The sequence below is a fragment of the Dermacentor andersoni genome, chromosome 3 (assembly GCF_023375885.2).
Source record: "Dermacentor andersoni chromosome 3, qqDerAnde1_hic_scaffold, whole genome shotgun sequence".
Lineage (NCBI taxonomy): Eukaryota > Metazoa > Arthropoda > Arachnida > Ixodida > Ixodidae > Dermacentor > Dermacentor andersoni.
In genome coordinates, this window is record NC_092816.1 from 109,016,894 (window position 1) to 109,039,597 (window position 22,704).

General features: G+C 47.3%; 1 protein-coding gene across 1 annotated transcript; it reads left to right on the forward strand.

Annotated features, from left to right (window-relative positions):
* Positions 1-423: 423 nt before the first annotated feature.
* LOC126540352 (Na(+)/H(+) exchange regulatory cofactor NHE-RF1-like) lies at positions 424-22,099 on the forward strand. The gene is made up of 5 exons (XM_050187153.3): positions 424-453; positions 3,120-3,386; positions 11,522-11,776; positions 20,203-20,373; positions 21,613-22,099. The coding sequence occupies exons 1-5, from the start codon at positions 424-426 to the stop codon at positions 21,832-21,834; spliced, it is 945 nt and encodes a 314-aa protein (XP_050043110.3). The 3' UTR covers positions 21,835-22,099.
* Positions 22,100-22,704: the final 605 nt, after the last annotated feature.

Below are 22,704 nucleotides of genomic sequence, written 5' to 3' on the forward strand. Positions count from 1 at the left end.
TTCGTTGTATTTGTTTCACATAGCTACCCTTTTTTTGTTGTTGTCTTTGTGTGTTGTTCCTGAGCGCATTAAATAAATTATTGATGATGATGATGATGATGATGATGATGATTATTAGTAGTAGTAGTAGTAGCAGTAGTAGTAGTAGTAGTATTGTTATTGTTGCTATTATTTTTATTGTTACTGCCATAGGGTTTGTTTTGTTTACCCTAGGACGTTATAAATTGAAATTTTGAGAACCGCTGCAAAGGGCACAACCACTATCATCACTACTGCTCATGGCACAGCGAGGGTGCCCGAAGAGGAAAAAGAAGCGTAGGTGCGCGCTCTCGTTCTGGGTTCTTGGCCTATGACCTAAGGGAGAAGGTAGCGCCACTTCGCTTGAGAACAACATCTGTTGCGTCCTACTGCGGCACCGGGACAATGAGCGGCGCATCCCCGCCAGACAGTCAGGTAAGCAGTTTTCTTGAGAAGTCCTAGTAACAAGGGAGGCGTAACTAGGGTATCGATTTGGGCGAGTTGGTCTGTATTCGTGAGGTCAATAGGGCGCAAGGAAAGCGTAGAAGTTCAGTAAGGTAGGTGTGTGCTTAGCGGAAATATTGTGATCTTTCCGCCAACAACGTACACCCATCTTCTCGCAATTGGATGCTTTGCACTCCATTCACGCCACGAGAGTGTTTACGGTTATGCTCGTGTGTCACTGCCCCATCGAAAGAAGGCAGATTGGTGCGCCAATTAAATTGCATCTTGATACCATCTAGGACTTCGCATATTTTCGAGCGCAGCTGACGAAATGACTTCTATTGTGGGGACTGTAGACGGTCCTCTTGCGAGTGCGCGTGAAAAAACCCGCACACCATTAGAGTTTCTATGAACATTATTTCAATTCTTAGAAAGAAAGAAATATTCAGTCACTTAATTATCCTTACGGTATTTAAATGCGAAAGTACTAGGACGTGTCTAAGCACCTTAAATTAAAAGTCCACCTTAATTCACCTTAATGCAACTTGCTCTCAGTTGTGCCAACCTTATTCTTGGGCCACGGTGTAGGACGGGGGCCGTGGCTGTTCACCGTGGGCTTTCGCAGTGCGAGCCGCAGCAGGTCCAGGGCCGGGAACATGACGTAATCACTTGGTCACGTGGCTTTCCTTGCCATCCTATGTTAACGCCGGACGCTAGCCGGATTTTCCGCTTCATGGGGCATACAGACTCTCGTACACTCCATAAGACTGTCGCTTTAAAATTGTCGTTCACTTGATAGTAACACAAGGCTACAAAGGAAACACAAGCGAGCTGCTTAGAAAGCGCCGCGGCTGAAACAAATTATGCGGATCCAACGCATATGTTGGAAATCCATGAGGGAGTCGACTACTTTAATGCAATATAACTGAATCTAATGCGTACACTTTTTATCGTCATCTATGCAACACGTGATACCGTCCAATGTTTCGGTTTACGCGTTACAACGTTCACAATAGAAGCCGAAATGCAAACAACAGTTCATGCGAACGCACACTGCGTTACGTCGACGCATTGACGTCATGAGGACATGGGTGACGCTTTTTCGCGGGAAGAATGAGGAGCTGTGAGAAGTACGACGGGGAATACAGGGGTACGGTCGAATTTCGTTGTTCCACTTCCATTCTTGCGTCCATGGTCTAATGGAAACCGGCGGGAGCGTGACGCGCGAAGTAGGGCACGCGCCTATTTAGCGACACCACTGCAGCCATTGTCAGGAAACTCTATGAGGGCTTGCTAAAAAAATGGCGCTTTAAAAATTCCTCCAGGTCTGGGAATCGAACCCGGGACCAACGCTTTTCCCGAGCGATCGCTTTGCCGTTTCGGCTAGCAGGTTGGCTTGCAAATAGCAACTACAATTTTCTTTTTCATGGGCCTTCCTCCTCGTTGCGAGCTTGCGCAAACCTAATTTGCCTTAATTCCTTTTTTTTTTTTTTTTTTTTTTTGAGCTACACGTTTTCGGTGAGTATTCCACATGATCACCAAACTGTTGTCAACCGTGGTTAGGCTGCACATGGGGCTTATTCGGTACGGTACATCAGGCTTGTTGTAAGGTGGTCTCCGCTCATATTTGCAAATTATATATTGCTGACACGACAGTTGCCTAAAATGACACGGGCGCAAGAGTTCTGATAGGACTCGTTCAATACCTAGCAAGTCTGGTTGCTTTATTGGCCACAACGCGGTGTGGCAAGAACTTGCACTTCTCCTAGGCTACAGCTTACAATCTCGATATTTCTGGGGCGAAAAATAAAGATAATTTTGTCCAGTGAGTGCGACCAATCGGTAATCTAACCAGAACATTGGCGAAAAAATTGACACGTTCAAGCCGAAATCGACCCTGCCAACCTACATTGGCCCAAGCGCAAAATATCTGCGGCAGCCAGAATCAATCAGCCACTGAAGCCACGGAATGAAGTGGTTTGCATGTATTATACTGGCCTAGGCTATAACGGACGCAGTTATTGCTGTGAAGGTGCCAGTTTTGTCTCCGCGACTATCTTCTGAATTGACGATTTCGCTCGTTTTTTTTTTTTTACTACACTTCGGGGACGTGCTCTTTGACAAAAAAAAACAATGAACGCAGAGTTTGTAAAGTATGATGCTCCAAGTACATGTCAACTTATCCACTCTTTCATGAGTAGTTCTTCCAGTTGCAAAGATGCCAGCAAAATTTGCCGGTATCAACTGTCGCACGTGTTTCGAGCGTAATCTTTCCTCGAATCTGGCGTTCAGCAACAGCACAAAGCATGCGTTCAGGCCAGCTAAGCCTACAAAATATTGTCTGCGAGTAATTTCCTGCCTGCGTGATTACATACCTACGACGAGATCGGTATTTTCCTATTAAAAAACAGCGCTTGTTTTAGCTAGAGGCCGCTATGGGTGGTTGTTGTTCGCGTCTATTTTTGCCGACGTTAGAAATGCCACACTCGTGCGTGCGTGCATGCGTGCGTGCGGCTGTGCGTGCGTGCTGGCGTGCTACTGAGGAGAGGATTGCCTTCCACGCCGCCTCTCCGCTTAATTGCCTGGGTTTCGAGTTCATTCGCTTCAGTTAGCCCTAGGAACGCGAACATATTAGTCTTTTTTATCTTCGTTTCTAGTGCGGCTGTCCACAAGTGTGTGCTGCGGAGTCACTGAATGCTTCCCAGCGTTCAAGCGACCCGTCAATTTCCGCTTCCGAAGTGGCCACGCTACACTTGAGAGCCCCTGCTGCCCGACTGTGTCACTTGGTTCGTTCGCCCGACTACGACGGCTACGGTTTCAAACTGCTTACCGTCGAGCAGCTCTATCTTCCGCGAGTGACCGCCGTGGAATCCGGAAGTCCAGCGGAAGCTGCTGGCCTACGAGTCAATGACACTGTCATCGAGGTGAGACGCCGCCTTCTTTTTTGTTTCTTTTTGGTGCGAAATCCTTGAATGGCCCATTGAGCGAAAACGCTGGCGTCTGTAGTCTGTGGCGGCGAAATGGCTCCTAAAGTCCCATTGGCTGCGACGCCACGTCACGAGCGACGGCTCGACGGAGCAGAGCGGGCGAGAGGGTCACACCTCCTGCGGCGCTAACGCGCTAGGTGTCGCGTGAGGGGAGAGGGCATCGCAGCGGTGCCACGTCACCCTCTCTCTCGAAAGACGGCGCGCGGCGCCCAAGCCAGCGCCACAGGCTGCTGCTGCTTGCTGGCTCGGGCAGCACGTACCGCTATGGCACATTACTCGCAGCGCAAAACTCGAAGGACCGCTCTGCGGCGTTCCATTGGACGTTAATGCTTTCGCATTCACAACTTACAGGAAGTGCTTTTTTGTGGACGCTTTCGTCACGGAAGGTGATGCAATCGCACAGTAGTGTAGAAAGTAACTGAGTATAAACTAAGCGAGCCAGATGTGGTTTTGCACGGGGAGAAAATATATCTGAAGGTTTTGACGATATTAAACCGACAGCAATAAAATACGAAGGTGACATAATAGCTCCAATCTTGGCGTATATTATAAACAGAATGCTCGAAACTGGTGTCTTTCCATATTGTTCAAAAATTGCGAGAGTATGCCCTGTTGGCAAAGAAGGTGATATGCTATAGTTGACCAATTGCAGACCCATCTCCGTTCCAAAGTATTTCAGAGCGCGTTAATTATCGGGTTGCATCGATTCTTCTCAAAGTACAATATAATTTATTATATGCAATTAGGGTCTCGAAAAAATAAATCGTGTGGAATGGCGCTTCCTAATATTAAGCATTAAAAAATTTAGAACATTGAAAATATATATTGTTACGCTCACAAAAGGCGTTACTTTGAAGCCGGGTAGAGTTAGAAGCGATGGCCTTGGTCAACTGAGCGCCTGTCGAGATTCAGCCAGCCAGCCACACGTCGTCGTCCTCGTTCACTGCCCTTCGGTGCCCCCGCATACTGTTTGTTGAGGCGTGAACCCACTATGCACCTAAGCGCGTCACATTCGTGAACCCACTATGCACCTAAGAGCGTCACATTTCCCTCCGCGCAGACGAAGCCCGCCGGGCAAGTCAAACAGGCTGTCGAGAAATAAAGGGCTTTAAACGGGCGACATGCGAAAGTTCAGTCTTTGCTGACCGTCGGCCATTTGATGTGAGACGTGCTATGCGGTAGGTTAATTCGCTGATGCGCTCCGTAATAACATAGGGTCCAACATAGTGGGCCAACAGTTTTTCACATAGTCCACGTTTCCTGGTTGGTTTCCAGAGCAACACTAAATCACCAGGGTCATATATCACGTGTCGGCGTCGGCGGTCGCAGCGCGCCTTCGAGCGGTCTTGTGAAACAAGAGTGCGTAACGAAGCAAGTCGTCGGGCTTCTTCAGCAAGACAGACTGTCTCTGATATAGAAAGATTATCGTGGCTGGAAAACGGGAAGATAGTGTCTAGTGTATAACGAGGCGGACGAGCGTAGAGAAGAAAGAAGGGACTGTAGCCCGTAACTTCATGCTTTGAGGTGTTAAATGCGTACGTAATGAAAGGTAGCACGCTGTCCCAGTTCTTATGATCTGACTCGACATACATGGACAGCATGTTAGTAAGAGTTCTGTTCGTGCGTTCCGTAAGGCCATTTGTTTGGGGATGATACGGGGTGGAATGTCGAAACCTTGAAGCACATAGACGAAGCATCTCTTCGACCACGTCTGCAGTGAACTGCCGCCCACGATCGCTGATGATGACTCTGGGAGGTCCATGTCGGAGAATGACAAAACGCAGCAGAAAAATACACACTTCGGTTGCAGTAGCCGATGGTATTGCAGCTGTCTCACAGTAGCGTGTCAAGTGATCGGCACACACGATAACCCAGCGATTCCCATCGGATGAACGCGGGAAAGGACCGAGGAGGTCGATGCCAACTTGCTCAAAGGGAGAGCTGGGGGGTGGCACTGGATGGAGTTGACCAGGAGGAGCACTCGTCGGACGCTTATAACGTTGACACTCGCTGCAGCTGGACACATACTGGGCGGTCATCTGGCGCATTTTAGGCCAGTAGAACCTTTCTTGGAGGCTGTAGAGAGTTCGCGCAGAACCCAAATGTCCAGATGTTGGATCGTCATGCATAGCGCGCAAGACGGAGACACGGAGACTCTCCGGGACCACCAGAAGATATCGTGGGCCTGTAGTAGAATAGTTCTATTTGTAAAGAACCCCATCACGAACACAGAAACGAGTGGATGGTGCTGATTGCCTTGCAGTAATGAGCAGTGGTTCTAAAGTTCTGTCTTTTTGTTGCTCGACCTTGAAGGTATTTATATCAGGAAATCCCGGCTCCAGTGATGCGATATAGCAGTCGAAGTTGTCCGCGTCGCAGTCCGTCGTTGGAAGCGGCATGCGCGAGAGGCAGTCAGCGTCGGCGTGTCGGCGGCCGCTTTTATAAGAAACGGTAAAGTTATATTCCTGTAAACGGAGTGTCCAACGCGCAAGCCGGCCCGACGGATCACGGAGATTAACCAGCCAGCAGAGAGAATGATGGTCTGTCACCACAGTGAAGGGGCGCCCGTACAGGTACGACCGGAAGCGCTGTACTGCGAAAATAACTGCAAGACATTCTTGCTCTGTAACGGCGTAGTTACGCTCGGACTTACTTAAAGAACGACTCGCATAGGCGACGACGTGTTCTCTGGTGTCGACGCGCTGAATAAGGACGGCGCCGATGCCAATACCGCTAGCGTCCGTATGAACTTCTGTGGGAGCCGCATGGTCGAAGTGTCGGAGAATGGGATGAGACATCAGACGAGACTTCAGCTCACGAAAACTAGCTTCACATTCAGGAGTCCATTCAAAGGGAACGCCCTTCTGGAGGAGGCATGTCAGCGGATACGCGATGTTGGCAAATCCACGAATAAACCGGCGGAAGTACGAGCAAAGCCCTAGGAAACTGCGTAGCTCTTTTACATGGCGAGGTTGCTTGAAGGCTTCCACCGTAGCAGTCTTCGCTGGATCAGGCCGTATACCGTCCTTATCCACTAGGTGTCCCAGAACGAGTGTTTGGCACTCTCCAAAATGACACTTCTTCGAGTTGAGCACCAAACCCGCTTTGTCCAAGCAGTCTAGCACAAGATCGAGACGTGCGTTGTGCTCACTGAACGTGCGCCCGAAAATCACTACATCATCTAGATAGCACATGCATACTTCCCACTTCAAACCACGCAGGATGTTGTCCATGAAGCGCTCGAAAGTTGCAGGCGCATTACAGAGCCCGAACGGCATCACATTAAATTCAAAAAGTCCATCTGGTGTTACAAATGCCGTTTTCTCCTTGTCTGCCTCGTGCATAGGAATCTGCCAGTACCCCGACCTCAAGTCAACAGACGAAAAGTAAGACGCTGATGAGAGGCAGTCGATAGCATCATCAATACGTGGAAGAGGATATACGTCCTTTTTAGTGATGGTGTTGAGGCGGCGGTAGTCAACACAAAATCGCCATGTACCATCTTTCTTTCTAACCAGGATCACTGGCGCTGCCCACGGACTACAGGATTCTTGGATTACATTCTTATTTAGCATTTCGTGGACTTGGTCATTGATCACCTTGCGTTCCGACGGTGAGACTCTGTATGGTTTCTGTCGCAGCGGTTGGGCAGATCCCGTATCGATGCGATGGTGTATACGAGAAGGAGGAAACAATGGTGGTCCCTCTTGCTGGAAGAAGTCAAACAGTCGGGCATGTTTTCGCAGAATATTCGCCACTTCGTGACGCTGCTTAGTGCTGAGCGACTTGTTTACCATAGTCAGAAATGAGGAGTGCGCCGCAGGGCAGACATTAGCGAAATGGCGCTCATCCGCAGAATCAAGGGCCTCTGTAAGAATGGCGAGCGATAGCACGTGATCTTCATGGTAGGCGGCAAGTTTCAGACCCTGTGGTAGTATTGCAGGTTCACTCGAACAGTTTACGGCCCACAAGTTGGTGCGTCCCTGAACAACTGACAGCGTGCAATACGGTATCAGTACATTCCTCTTGATACAACTCAGGTGAACGGGCTCCACGGTAGCGTCAAACGTTCCGTCGGTGGTGGGGAAACAGGCGACTGAAACACACGTTGCGGATAACGGAGGCACAACTGTATCCCGGGATACACAAAGCACACTTTCACAATACGGTGGGGCTTCCATAAACGCCGCAGCCAAGCTCGTACCTACACTGATTTCACCCGTTTTGCAGTCGACGGTGGCACCACACAGTTTCAAAAAATCAAGACCCAGGATTACGTCATGCGTAGAACGAGGTAGAACAGCGAACTCCGCGTTAAATATTTGACCACCCAAGGTAACGTCTACATTACACACGCCCACAGGATACAACAACTCCCCACTCACTCCGCGAAACGTATCGGCACGGTCCCAGCGAAACATCACCTTTCGTCCTAGGAGGCTTTTAAACGCAAGACTCATCACTGAAACGGTTGCTCCCGTGTCCACTAAGGCCATGGATGAAACCCCGTCAATTAATACAAACACCTTATTCTTAAACATACAAATGGTTGGAGGTATCTCTGTCGATATCGAAGATTGTCCAGCGACCTCACCTCCAACGGCCGCGCTGGCTAGTTTTCCGGAGGTGGCGACGGGTATCGACGCCGCGGAGAGGGCGACCGGCTTACACGAGGAGCGGGTGGTGGTGTCAAGCTGCGATCGGATACTGGAGAACGGTTCCGTAGCGGCTCCGGGTGCTGGTGAGGCAAGCTTCCTAAATATGTGTGCGAGGGCGAATATGTTTCGCCCAGAGGAGCGCGGTACCGCCTAGACATCGTCGATCGGTCGAACCTCGGTGGTTGGCGGCGATTGCAGTACCTGGCAATGTGACCCAAGTCGCCACAGCTATAGCACACAGGTAAACGACGATCGATGAACTGCCCTTCGAAGCGCTCAGCCGTGGGGGGTCGTGTAGCAGAGCGGAGCGGCTGAGCCTGCTGCACAGGAGGAATGGTCGGTCTGCGTGCAAACCTGCTGGGGCGAGAGTGTTCTGCTGGTCGGTGTTCGGGCGTAAATGTGTCCTCACGTGGCCATGGAGCACCCCTGTGGTTGACGTCTGTGACACATACCGCCGGTTGCCAGGAAGCGCAGGGTGCGGCAGGCGCCATGTGTTGCGGGTAATAAGCGTCAGGTTGTCGTATGACGTCGCGCGCAAGTTCCTGGTGCCGCAGCAGTTCTTCACGCACGATCTGCCGTATAGTAGACGAAAGATCGGCAGACGGGCTCTCATCGACGCTGGCAATGGTTGTCACATTCGCCAGGCGTCCAAACTTTGGCACAATGCGACGTGTTTTCAACGTCTCAAACGTACGGCAATGACGCACGACATCTGAGACGGAATCAACGTGTTCCCGACTTATGAGGAAATTGTATACATCTTCTGCAATTCCTTTGAGGAGATGTCCGACTCGGTCTTCCTCGGGCATCTGCGGATTTACGATTTTGCACAGCTTGAGGATTTCCTCTATGTATATAGTACATGTTTCTCCAGGAGCTTGAGCTCTTTGAGCAAGTGTTCTCTCGGCGCGTTTCTGTTTGGCGTGGGTGTCGCCAAAACACTTCTTAATTTCCTCGACAAAGTGCTCCCACGTTGTTAGGGAGTCTTCGTGGTTTTCATACCACATCAGCGCTGTCTCACTCAGAAAGAGTGCAACATATTCAAGCTGAGTGACAGAATCCCAACGGTTGTAGCGGCTCACCCTTGCGTAGTGCATCAGCCACTCGTCGACGTCTTCGCCCACTTTTCCCGCGAACGAGCGTGGTTCCATGTAGTGCCGCAAAGGTCCAACTGGCGCTGACCTTTGAGAAGGTGAAACTATAGCTGGCATTTGTCCACCTCCGTCCTGAGCCATAGGGAAGGTCGTTGGCAAGAGACCGGCAAGACGACGGCTCCGGCGAAGTTCTAGATGTTGCGACTCCGTGGTACGTTCTGTCGTACCCAGCACCTCCACCACTCTGTTACGCCCACAAAAGGCGTTACTTTGAAGCCGGGTAGAGTTAGAAGCGATGGCCTTGGTCAACTGAGCGCCTGTCGAGATTCAGCCAGCCAGCCACACGTCGTCGTCCTCGTTCACTGCCCTTCGGTGCCCCCGCATACTGTTTGTTGAGGCGTGAACCCACTATGCACCTAAGCGCGTCACATTCGTGAACCCACTATGCACCTAAGAGCGTCACAATATATAGATTCTATACGCATTGCGTTTATACATAGATTTAAGAAAGGCTTTTGATTCATATGTAATAACATGCTAATGAACAAGCTCAACAAATACGGTGTGCGTGACGTGGTGTTCAAGTTATTAAAGGACTAACCAATCGCTATCAGTATGTTAGCATAGATGATAGCGAACCCACTTATGCTGAAAAAAAAAATTTCATAACGTGTCCCGGGGGGTCAATCCTCGGGCCGCTCTTATTTCTAATTTATGTTAATGATCTGTGTGATATCACAGTCTCCCCTAAGCTAATCATGCATGCTGACGATACAAATGTTTTCCTCAGCGGATCATCTCTTCAAGAGGTTGAGCATGACATAAATAACTACTTAATTAAACTGTCACACTGGTTAAGGTGTATTAAGTTGCAAATGAATGTTAATAAAACTTAATCTGTGATATTTTCTCCCATAAATAATCCACCCAGCCCCAACTGTTCTCTTTGAGGGCGAAATACTGGAATAAGTAAAGAGCCAAAGATATTTAGGGGTTTGGCTCAGCGAGGGCTTAACGTGGAATAAGCACATAGAAAAGCTCGTAACAGAACTGAGTAACGCTGTAGGGTGTATCTACATAATGAGCTCCCTTCTTACTAAATGGCTGAAAACTGAATTACATTACGCGCTCTTCTACTCCATGCTGACATACTGTGTCCTGGTGTGGGGCACAACCACGCAAAATAATTACAGAAAAGTAGTAGTCGAATAATGTTAAGAGCATTTGGACAATATCATGGGCTCGTTAGATATTTAAATAGAGGACCGATCTTCAAAAATATGCTGTGCTGAAGGATAACCTTGTTCAAACTACTTCAAACTTATGCAATGGATTAAACGAAATTCGCCGGAGTGTTTCCGAACCACATCAGAGCATACGCTTACTCAAAACGTCAGAAAAACAGAAAAAAAGCCAAAACTAAGGACTAACTTCGGTAAAGAGAGTGTAGAGTACCAGATACCGCATCGATAAATCGTGCAAACAAACTCAGCAATACCAGTGCTGTTTGTGCAAATGATGCTTTCAAATCAGATTTGATAGAACATAATACTGAGTCTGTGTAATTAGATTTCTTTTTCTTGTCATTGTTGTAGTTATTGCTGTTTTATTTGTGTGTACACAGTTTGTGTATGTATAGTTTATGTATATGTGTCTATAATACTGTGTATGGTTTCTAGAGTGTCATACATTAAACTGCGTTATTTTTTGTACGCGCTTGCTGATTTTGATCATCATGCGATTATTGCATGCGTCTTGTTGTCCCCTGCGTGTCTAACTGCGTTAAAAGCAGAGCCTTTAGCTTCTGCTCCTGCTCATGTAAATAAGAAGGACAAGTAAAGTGAAACTGAAACTGATCGGCGAAGTCATTGTCTCGACAGTGGTTTGTCGAAGTTAATGCAGAGGTAGTTCTTCAAGGTTCTTAATCCAGATTTCGTGGCATCTGCCTTTGTGTATCATCCTCGTGCCTATCATAGTCGTGTTTCCTCGGTTTTGCGGTTTCACTTAAGGGTTGTCGACATTACTGCATAACACCAATTACGCTAATTTTGTAATCTAGTGTTGTGCCGTGCGTGTCAGTAGCATCCACGGACATACAATATAGAAAAGTACCATATTCGTGAAAGCTACCGGTACCATCGGAGGACGCATCATAAAGACGGCTACTCCTAATGAGAACTTGGTACGTGGAACCTGGTGGAACATGAAACGTGTTCGGGGTGGGGGGGGGGGGGGATGCGTTTGGTGGTACGCCTGGTCGTACAGCTAACGTACGGCTCTTACGCGACAAGTATAACGTGCACGAACGTCTGCCACGCAGGTGAACGATGCAAGCTTAGAAGGCCTCAAAAATCAGGAAGTCGTGCAGCTCATCAAGTCGATGCCCAACGAGGCTCGCCTCTTGGTCGTGGACGACGAAACCGCGGCCTGGTACGAAAGACAAGACATCGCCATCCGCAGCAACCTACTGAAGATCGTCCACGTGAACTCCAAAGCACCAGAGAGTAAGACGCGCACGAAGCAGGACAGGAAGTCCTCGCTCAGCAGTCTCTCATCGGGCAGCACGACGCCGAGCGTGAGTGTGGCACGCACCACGTTTTTTATAGCGAACTTGCCTCCGCACGACCGTCTTCGTGTGTGGTGGTGGCGACGCGTGGCAACGTTCTCGGCACCAAATGCCAATCAAAGGACAGCCAGCAGCGTAATCTGACTCTGAATCGCCATGTTTAGCTTTTAAAGGTAGTGGAATGTGGCAGCGCGTTTCGAGATAATGACGTTACACAGAATGAAATTACACGCGCGCTGTTCATTCTGTGGAACGTCTTTGTTTCGAAGTGCGCTGCCATATTCCACCGTGACTACCTAACTAGCCTACCAGTGCGCCCTTTGAAACGTAATTATCAACGTTTATAAAGTTAAAGGTACATTGTGTATTCGTCCCTTGAGTGCATAACTCCTCTGTGCAGTAGTTTGTTTGTTTGTTTGTTTGTTTGTTTGTTTGTTTGTTTGTTTGTTTGCTCGTTTGTTTGTTAGCTTGCTCGTTTGTTTTTTGTTTGTTTGTTTGTCTGCTCGTTTGCTTGTTTGTTTGTTTGTTTGTTTGCTCGTTTGCTCGTTTGTTTGTTTGTTTGTTTGTTTGTTTGTTTGTTTGTTTGTTTGTTTGTTTGTTTGTTTGTTTGTTTGTTTGTTTGTTTGTTTGTTTGTTTGTTTGTTTGTTTGTTTGTAGACAGAATTCCGTAATTCTTGCGTCTCACGATGTTTTTAACAGCTCCACGTTGGAGCTCAGCTGAGGTGGGCAAAACAGCCGAGGCGAGGAAAACTGATGGCACCATCCAGCAGCAACTTAGCTCCCGTAGAAACCCCGAAGCGGCTGAATAACCAAGGTGTCGGTGATGAATTGTCACTAAGCACAGCCAGCTAATAGGCCCCGAGTACTTCCGATGGGCATGAAAAGTCGCCTGTATATGCAACTTCGCTTGCTCAGAGCGGCAGACATCTGCGAAGGACTTGGTCGTGCCAGACATTGAGCGACCGAGTTCCACGGACTATCGGCTCCGTCAAAGCGCTTTAGTCTTTAAGGAACGACGCAGTGGGTTCGTGACCGTCGCTCACACGAAGTCTAAAGCAGGGGCCGCATATCTGTAGTCCCGAAATACGAAGATTCCGAGCAGGCTGATACTGCACTGCTTCCTAATGAACAAAATGGTTGCTTAAAATTATTCGCAGATGAGGTCATACACAAGTCATATTCGTTTTAGAGGAAAGCAAGCTGTCAAACTGAATCCACAACTTTGCATATTCGGCTTGCATAGATATGAAGATTGTTGCGGATTCACCCTTACTTTTACTCGCTCTCCATTCACGCCAGACGGAAGTCGAGGTTACATGAACACGAAAAGGAGTTGATTATAAAAACTTACATAATGAAGCAAATAATGAACGCAAAGCCGTCGCTCACGAACATAACAGCTGGCCGCCATCTCCAGCCATTGTCACCAGTCCGCTCTCCGAACGTAGGTGCGCAGGCCATTTATATATCGGCGCTGTAGATCAATGCACATCGCAATGACCAGCACGTGGCAATGATGCAGCGCCTATTAAGAAATGGATGCTGCGGCATTACCTGCAAAGTGTACGTCGCTGTAGGTGTTCTCCATTCAAAGCGATCAAGCTATTGTTCTTCCCGTCATCAGCGCAAGCTTCGAATTGTGAAATCGAGCGATGAGGAAAAGCTGCCACCTAGAGTCGATATGTAAGCTGTCGCCTTCGTATACACAAACGGCAACATCAAAGCTGAAATGGAAAGACAATGACGAAACAATTTTAATTGGAGGCAGACGTACCAATAAAATATGCATCTACTATACGCACTTCTTCAAGGTGTGCAAAGTCTTATTTCTTTGTAATTATAAAGAAAAAGACGTAACAACCGTAAGGAGACTTCACCGACGGTTATTAGAGAAGTATAGAAATTACACCTGCATTCCACAGTTTCAATTATGTTTACACTGTGTGCTATATCTTTAATGGCTGTTACTACTTTGGTAACTGATTTCTTTAAACGAGCCCTTACAATCAAATATCGTTCACGACGAAAGACATCTGAACTCTCCCATTTATGATAAAATTAAGAACCCAGCTAACGCAACGGGCTTGGAGTGATGGTGTTTAACATCCGGAACGACATAAATAACATGACAAGCATTTTTACCATGTCATTTACGTCACGTCATTGATAATGTCGCAACATAAAAAGAACTGAGTCAGGATAACGGTGCGACAAAGACTAATACCATATTTAGTGAGCCGACGCGCCAACTTCTTCTTCCCCCCCTGGCTGGTGGTCGTTGGTTGCTGTCCATGTTGCTCGCCTCACCTTCATTTTCTGTATCTTTAAGATGTGGCATTAGCCTCTCTTCAAAGAGAGCATCGTACCGATGCTCTAATCACGTCATCAGCATCTGCACACGTTGGTGGTGCTGTGAAGTCACCAGAGCAGGATTGGCCACCCTGGTGCAGTACTTGGCCACAACCTCCTATATGAACACAACAATCAAACCCCGGCCCTCAGTCCCCAGCAGCTGCGAAGCAACTGACCACGGCGGCGGTCAGACCTGCGACGCTGCAGAGGGTGCTAAGAATCCCTGGCTCAGAACAGGCCGCCATTGGAATATGAACCTGGCAACGTTTAACGTTAGAACGTTATCTACTGAGGCGAGTCTAGCAGTGCTATTGGAGGAATTAGGGGGCAGTGAATGGGATATAATAGGGCTCAGTGAAGTTAGGAGGCCAAAAGAAGCATATACAGTGCTAAAAAGCGGGCACGTCCTGTGCTACCGGGGCTTAGCGGAGAGACGAGAACTAGGAGTCGTATTCCTGATTAATAAGAACATAACTGGTAACATACAGGAATTCTATAGCATTAACGAGAGGGTGGCAGGTCTTGTTGTGAAACTTAATAAGCGGTACAAAATGAAGGTTATACAGGTCTACGCCCCTACATCCGGTCATGATGACCAGGAAGTCGAAAGCTTCTATGAAGACGTGGAATCGGCGATGGGTAAAGTCAAAACAAAATACAGTATACTGATGGGCGACTTCAATGCCAAGGTAGGCAAGAAGCAGGCTGGAGACAAGGCAGTGGGGCAATATGGCATAGGCACTAGGAATAGCAGGGGAGAGTTATTAATAGAGTTTGCGGAACAGAATAATATGCGGATAATGAATACCTTCTTCCGCAAGCGAGATAGCCGAAAGTGGACGTGGAGGAGCCCGAACGGCCAGACTAGAAATCAAATAGACACCATACTCTGCGCTAACCGTGGTATCATACAAGATGTGGACGTGCTCAGCAAGGTGCGCTGCAGCGACCATAGGATGGTAAGAACTCGAATTAGCCTATACCTGAGGAGGGAACGGAAGCAACTGGTACATAAGAAGTCGATCAATGAGTTAGCGGTAAGAGGGAAAATAGAGGAATTCCAGATCAAGCTACAGAACAGGTATTCGGCTTTGACTCAGGAAGAGGACCTTAGTGTTGAAGCAATGAACGACAATCTTGTGGGCATCATTAAGGAGTGTGTAATAGAAGTCGGTGGTAACTCCGTAAGACAGGATACCAGTAAGCTATCGCAGGAGACGAAAGATCTGATCAAGAAACGCCAATGCATGAAAGCCTCTAACCCTACAGCTAGAATAGAACTGGCCGAACTTTCGAAGTTAATCAACAAGCGTAAGACAGCTGACATAAGGAAGTATAATATGGATACAATTGAACAGGCTCTCAGGAACGGAGGAAGCCTAAAAGCAGTGAAGAAGAAACTAGGAATAGGCAAGAATCAGATGTGCGCGTTAAGAGACAAAGCCGGCAATATTGTTACTAATATGGATGAGATAGTTCAAGTGGCTGAAGAGTTTTATAGAGTCTAGAGGAACTTGAAATCCCACAAGTAACACCGGAAGAGGTAAAGAACGCCTTGGGAGCTATGCAAAGGGGGAAGGCAGCTGGGGAGGATCAGGTAACAGCAGATTTGTTGAAGGATGGTGGGAACACTGTCCTAGAAAGATTGGCCGCCCTATATACACAATGCCTCATGACCTCGAACGTACCGGAATCTTGGAAGAACGCTAACATAATCCTAATCCATAAGAAAGGGGACGCCAATTACTTGAAAAATTATAGACCGATCAGTTTACTGTCCGTTGCCTACAAAGTATTTACTAAGGTAATTGCAAATCGAATCAGGAACACCTTAGAGTTCCGTCAACCAAAGGACCAGACAGGATTCTTTAAAGACTACTCCACAATAGACCATATTCACACTATCAATCAGGTGATAGAAAAATGTGCGGAATATAACCAACCTTTATATATAGCTTGCATTGATTACGAGAAAGCGTTTGATTCAGTCGAAACCTCAGCAGTCATGGAGGCATTGCGGAATCAGGGTGTAGACGAGCCGTAAAAATACTGAAAGATATCTATAGTGGCTCCACAGCCACCGTAGTCCTCCATAAAGAAAGCAACAAAATCCCAATAAAGAAAGGCGCCAGACAGGGAGATACGATCTCTCCAATGCTATTCACAGCGTGTTTACAGGAGGTATTCAGATACCTGGATTGGGAAGAATTGGGGATAAGAGTTCATGGAGAATACCTTAGTAACTTGCGGTTCGCTGATGATATTGCCTTGCTTAGTAACTCAGGGGACCAACTGCAATGCATGCTCACTGATCTGGAGAGGCAAAGCCGAAGGGTGGGTCTAAAAATTAATCTACAGAAAACTAAAGTAATGTTTAACAGTCTCGGAAGGGAACAGCAGTTTACAATAGGTAGTGAGGCACTGGAAGTGGTAAGGGAATACATCTACTTAGGACAGGTAGTGACTGCGGATCCGAATCATGAGACTGAAATAATCAGAAGAATAAGAATGGGCTGGGGTGCGTTTGGCAGGCATTCTCAGATCATGAACAGCAGGTTGCCATTATCCCTCAAGAGAAAAGTTTATAACAGCTGTGTCTTACCTGTACTCACGTACGGGGCAGAAACCTGGAGGCTTACGAAAAGGGTTCTACTTAAATTGAGGACGACACAACGAGCTATGGAAAGAAGAATGATAGGTGTAACGTTAAGGGATAAGAAAAGAGCAGATTGGGTGAGGGAACAAACGCGAGTTAATGATATCTTAGTTGAAATCAAGAAAAAGAAATGGGCATGGGCAGGACACGTAATGAGGAGGGAAGATAACCGATGGTCATTAAGAGTTACGGAATGGATTCCAAGGGAAGGAAAGCGTAGCAGAGGGCGGCAGAAAGTTAGGTGGGCGGATGAGATTAAGAAGTTTGCAGGGACAACATGGCCACAATTAGTACATGACCGGGGTAGTTGGAGAAGTATGGGAGAGGCCTTTGCCCTGCAGTGGGCATAACCAGGCTGATGATGATGATGATGATGATGATGATGAAGGTATTTAAAGAAGAGCTCGAAGAGACCGCATGCACCACTTCTGGTACATGTGGTTTACACCACGAGCAATGCGGACAGTCGAGAGCAATTTCATAGTTGGCGTCACTTAAGCGTCAGGGAAAGTTCTACGTACCGAAGTACCACCTCAACAGTTTCTCAGAGAGGCTGCGATGGCGGATACAGGTGTAAACCCAAAAACGTTCACCTGGCTCGTAGGATACAGATCGGTGAAGTAGATTAAATTAAATTATAGGGCTTTACGTGCCAAGACCACTTTCTGATTATGAGGCACGCCGTAGTGGAGGACTCTGAAAATTTGGACCACCTGGGGACCTTTAACCTTCACCTCAATCAAAGTAAACGGGTGTTTTCGCATTTCGCCCCCATCGAAATGCGGCCGCCGTTTCCGGGATTCGATCCCGCGACCTCGTGTTTAGCAGCCAAAGACCATAGCCACTAAGCAACCACGGCGGGTATCGGTGAAGTAGATTGTAGTACCTTGAACCATACTCCTGCTGTAGATGGATACGTACTCGTGCAAGCTGTCGGGCTTCTTCAGCGCGCTGATCTTCGGCATCCGTCTGAGTGTCGTCGCATTCATCATTGTGCCTATCATTGATGTGACTTCGCGGCCGTGGAAAAGACGGAAAGGTGTCATTCGTGTTGTCTCGTGCTGAGGTGTATTATAGACAAACGTAACAATATCATCTCATGCATAGCTAACTTGGGCGACTAGTTATGTGATCGTGGTTTTTCATGTCATTACATGTCTGTCATACATGTCTTGCGTGTGAAGCCATGCGTGTATTGCATGTAATGTTATGACACGTCCTACATGCCATTTGTGTCATGTATGTGAAGCCATGCGTGGATATAGTTTGTCTTGCATGCCAAGCCATGAAATGTCATTTGTCATGCAGACATGGCACTACTTTTGCATGTCATGACATGCCAGTCATGTCACGCATGCATGGCATAACATGTAGTTACGTGACGACACGAACGACACGTCATATATGTCATTCATGTTATGTATGTCATGTCATGTGGGCATGCCTGTCATAAATGTCATATCTGCATTTCATCTCATGCATGGAATGTCACTCTTTTCGTGTAACGCGTGCCTTGTGATGTCAGTACATTTCATCTTCATCTCATGTCCTTCATGCTTGACAGTCGTCATGTCATTTATGTCGACATTACATGCGATTATGCCATTTATTTATGTTATTTATTGTACCCTCAAGACCGAAGTATTACAGAAGGGAGTGGGTAAAAAACATAACAAGTAAATAACAGAGCTGCAAAAGATGGTTAGTTATTTCAGCAAAATTGATTAGTTAATTGTATCTGGGAGTGATGATGTCTGATAAGGCCGAACGAAACTTTGAGTTGTCCTTGATTGCGACAACTGCGCTGGGAAGGTGGTTCCATTCCTGATAGGTCCTAGGAATTAATGATTTGTTATAGGTTCTGGTGCAACATTGAATGATTCCAACCTTATGGCTATGATCAATGCGAAAGCAAATGCAGGTAGGAGATGATATAAGATTATCGCGCAGGTAGGAATTGTGGAAATATAGTTTATGAAATAAAGCAAGGCGAAAGCACTTACGCCGGGCTGAGAGAGGAGCAAGAAGCAAAGAGCTTTTCATGGCAGTTACGCTTGATGTGCGGTTGTAATTGCTATGAATGAAACGCGCGGCATTGTTTTGGATTAGTTCAAGTGATTGAATAAGGGTTTCGAGGTGTGGGTCCCAGATGGATGAGGCGTACTCCATTTTACTCATAATAAGCGTTTTGTATATGATCACTTTTAAAGATGTATGAGCAGCATGAAAATTTCGGCGAAGATAACCTAGCATGCGGTTAGTATTATTGATTACCTTATTGATGTGCAACGACCAGGAAAGTGACAAGGTTATGTGGACGCCTAGGTATTTATAGGAGGTTACGACCTCTAGGGGAGTATCATTAAGGTAATAGTTCGGCAGAGGAACATTGCTGCGAGTTACACGCATATATTTACATTTAGTTACGTCAAGTTGCATTAACCATACGTTACACCAGTTAGAAATAGCGTTTATATCGTCTTGTAAGAATTTGTTATCAGATTTATCCGAGATTTCACGGAGGATAACACAGTCATCTGCGAAAAGGTAAATATTAGAAATAATAACGTCATTGGTTAAATCGTTAATGTAAATTAAGAAAAGAAGAGGACCTATAACTGTTCCTTGGGGCACACGTGTGACGGAACCAGCTGGTTGCGATGTTGATAGCATTGAACGTAACGAAAAGTCGGTGTCCACAAAGTTGGCTTCTTTGCAGTGCGTTGGAGCATTGGACATCATTATAGTCCACGTGAAGGCGTTGGACGGTTAGCGGCGCGATCGGCGAAAAGACAAGCGAGGCACAACTCTGCGCGCAATCTCGGTGGAACACTTCGACGGGCGCGCGTGAGCTCTGCGCTTTAGACACGCGTGCACCGCGAAGCCAGGCCCTCATCACGGAGCTCAAGCAGAGCCGTGCCTTGTTGGATGTGCGCTATCAGGCACGGCTCGCGCTGCGTTTCCATTTCCTTCTGCGGGTGCCGTCACGTGGGTAGCGGCGCGGGCGTCGGGGCGCGTCGCGATTTTGTTCGCTAAAAGTTTCGCCACATACGGGATCGCCATTGCGTCGGACGTACCCATGGCACCCGGTAGCCTCCGCGGGCGCTGTTCACACTGAGTAGCAGCACTGGCCTCGCGTGCTTGTTAACGCTGTCATTGCTTCGCCCTTCGAGCGAAACTGTAATTAATAAAGGGCTGCACATTTATGGACGTGTAGTTCTCAATGTGCGGTGAAGCGGCCACTTATTCTCAGGATACACGTTTCACTTTCGTGTTTTGACCAATCACTCGGAAAGGGGAATCAACCAACTCGTTTCTTGTTAGAATGTTATCGATAGTTCTTTAGCTTAGAAAAACGCCGCTGTACGTTGATATCCTTATTTCTGTGCTAACATCTCCTCCTTTGTTTTGCTTTTCTTTTTCGCAGGAGCTTGCCGGCGGTCTCCGGTTGTGCCACCTGCGCAAGTGGCCAAACTATGAAGGATACGGGTTCAGTGTCCGAGAAGACAAAGAGCGCCAGGGCTACTTCATCACAGGCGTTATGCCCAACAGCCCGGCAGAGCTGGGTGGACTCCGCGAGGATGACAGGCTCGTCGAAGTAAGCACAGCCCAGCAAGTTCTTGCTACAGGACAACTCGGTCAAAACAAGCGAGATATTACAAAGCGTTCTAGCATGGTTGACCTGTAGTGACTTTCAAGTTTCGTCGAAATACTGTCGCCGGTTCCGCGAGGTATCAGCAGTCGTTCGCGTGTCATGGTTGATGCCTGTGCATCAACCATGCCACGTTTTAATACCTGTTTACCTGTTAATACCTTTTAAACCATGTTTTTAATACATCAAGAATCCCAAAAGGACATGCTCAGTGGTCACGTGAATGGCAGTATCGATGACGCCGTCATAAAAAGATGAGATGTAAAACGCGCTGTAATACTGATCAGCGCAGTTTGTCTCGAAAAATCGTTCTAGCAGTATCGGTGGTTCGGAGAAAAATTATTGCAGGAGCTGCAGTTCTGCGTGCTTATAGCGAAATAACGGTGCAGAAATGACCGACGATGATTGTTAATGTAAGCGGATAGCCGAACGCTTCTAGAAATATATTGACTTATTAAAGAAATCATACGCTTCAGGGCGTATGCTCGTAGCAGTGATGATATTTTGGTAGCGTTTGTTATTTTATTGCGCGATTTCTTAGAGAACAGAGTCTTTAACAAACGACGGATGAGGCGCCCGGTAACTCGGAAGCGCGATAGCACGTGATTTATGCATCAGCGCTTTTGTATCTGCTTGTATCGGCGGTATACCAAGACCACCACCTACTGCCATGAAAACGGGTGACATATACAACGAAAGCTATTTGCTTTCAAACTTGTGATAGAGACAGAGTCGAGAAAATCGGTAACGAGAGGCAGCAGTTTTTTTACATTTTAGCGAGGAGACGCTAGAGTTGCGCGTTTATTGTCCTAGAGGGTGACTATAGCGGCATGGTTCTAAATGGAGCAAGGGTTTAAGTGATATTAGATTAGAGTGGCTCAAATACGAGACACGTGAATATTGAAGTTTTTGTCCGATGAAGACATACAGACTACTAATCTTACAGTAGACAGTGTAACGTAGAGAATTTGGCGTAGATAACGAACCGCGTTCATCGCAGAATTATGCGCTCTACGTGATTCCACCAAGTAGAACGTAAGCGAGTCAAAACAAGGGACTTCGCCAACAGACAGGCACAGGCGTGAGGCTTCTTACACAATAAACGCACCCACGTTAGTTTCATATAAAACAGCGCGGAATTTGTCGCGAAGTTCCTGTTTGCGCGATCATCGTGGAACACCGCAGGTGAACGCGGTGTCGGTAGAGAACAAGAGCTACCAGGAGATAATGGACCGCATAGGAAAGGAGCCGGACCAAGTCGACTTGCTGGTCATCGACCGCGAGACAGACGAGGCGTTTGCGAGCTGCAGTCAGAAACCCAGCGGCGAAACAGACGGCGTGCTTCGGCGCTGGACACCCGGCCGACCACCACGGCTGACCTCAAGGAAAAGCAAGAAACCGGTATAACAGCTGTGGCCGTGGTAACCTGGCATAAGCAGCCACTCGTGCCTATTGCGATTGAAAAGCTCGTCTGCAGAATGTACCGACGAAAATACTGTGCACTTCTTTTTTTGCTTCGAACACTTCTTTATTTTTTTCAAGAAGCACACGAAATATACACCTATAACGTCCTTACAATTTTATTATCTGCCCAGTCAGATATCATGTACAAGAAAAATGAAACGCAGTTAATTCATTACATAATTCCATTATTCGCTAGCTTCAACCATTACAGCACATGTTTACACTGTAAGTTGAGTATAATCGTCATAAAAGTAATTGTCATAAAAGTCTACTTCCGTGCTCGTACATTTTAAAACGGCCATGTAAAGCGAGAAAATTCGGCAGAGACAGTTAAGACCGCTTACGTGCCGGAATACGAAAGCATTATAGTCACTTTCCTGGTCTCTGTACCCCGGAATCTCTCTGCTGCGCCGTCACATGTCCAATGACCCACGCATTAGGCACACCTTTAGTCAACCAGAACCGTGGAGTTGCCGTGGCGTCGGGGAAGCGTGCTAGTCTCGCATCCCGGAGACCCGGGCTCGATTGCCACCCTGACCGATGTGTACCAAATTTTCTGTTCAAAGCCATTAATTTACTATGTTTACTGGAACCTCCCTGACAAGTTTGATGTCAATCGGAGCATATTTGACGCGTTTTTACTCTTTGCACCGTCCACCACTTTTGGTACCATCGCTTGGTCTCGCCGACGACGACGCCGGATTGTCGCGTGGCTGGGCGTATAATGCTCTCGCGTTTTAATAAGAGGGAAATACGACGGCTCCTGTTTTCACGCCACGTTTTGCAAGAGCCGCGTTTCGCTGCGCCACGTGC

Excerpts from the sequence above, each read along its gene's own strand:
- LOC126540352 (XM_050187153.3), top strand. The coding sequence starts at position 424 with ATGAGCGGCGCATCCCCGCCAGACAGTCAG. Across the intron at positions 3,387-11,521 it reads TCAATGACACTGTCATCGAG|GTGAACGATGCAAGCTTAGA; the intron begins GTGAGACGCCGC and ends TCTGCCACGCAG. Across the intron at positions 20,374-21,612 it reads AGGATGACAGGCTCGTCGAA|GTGAACGCGGTGTCGGTAGA; the intron begins GTAAGCACAGCC and ends GGAACACCGCAG.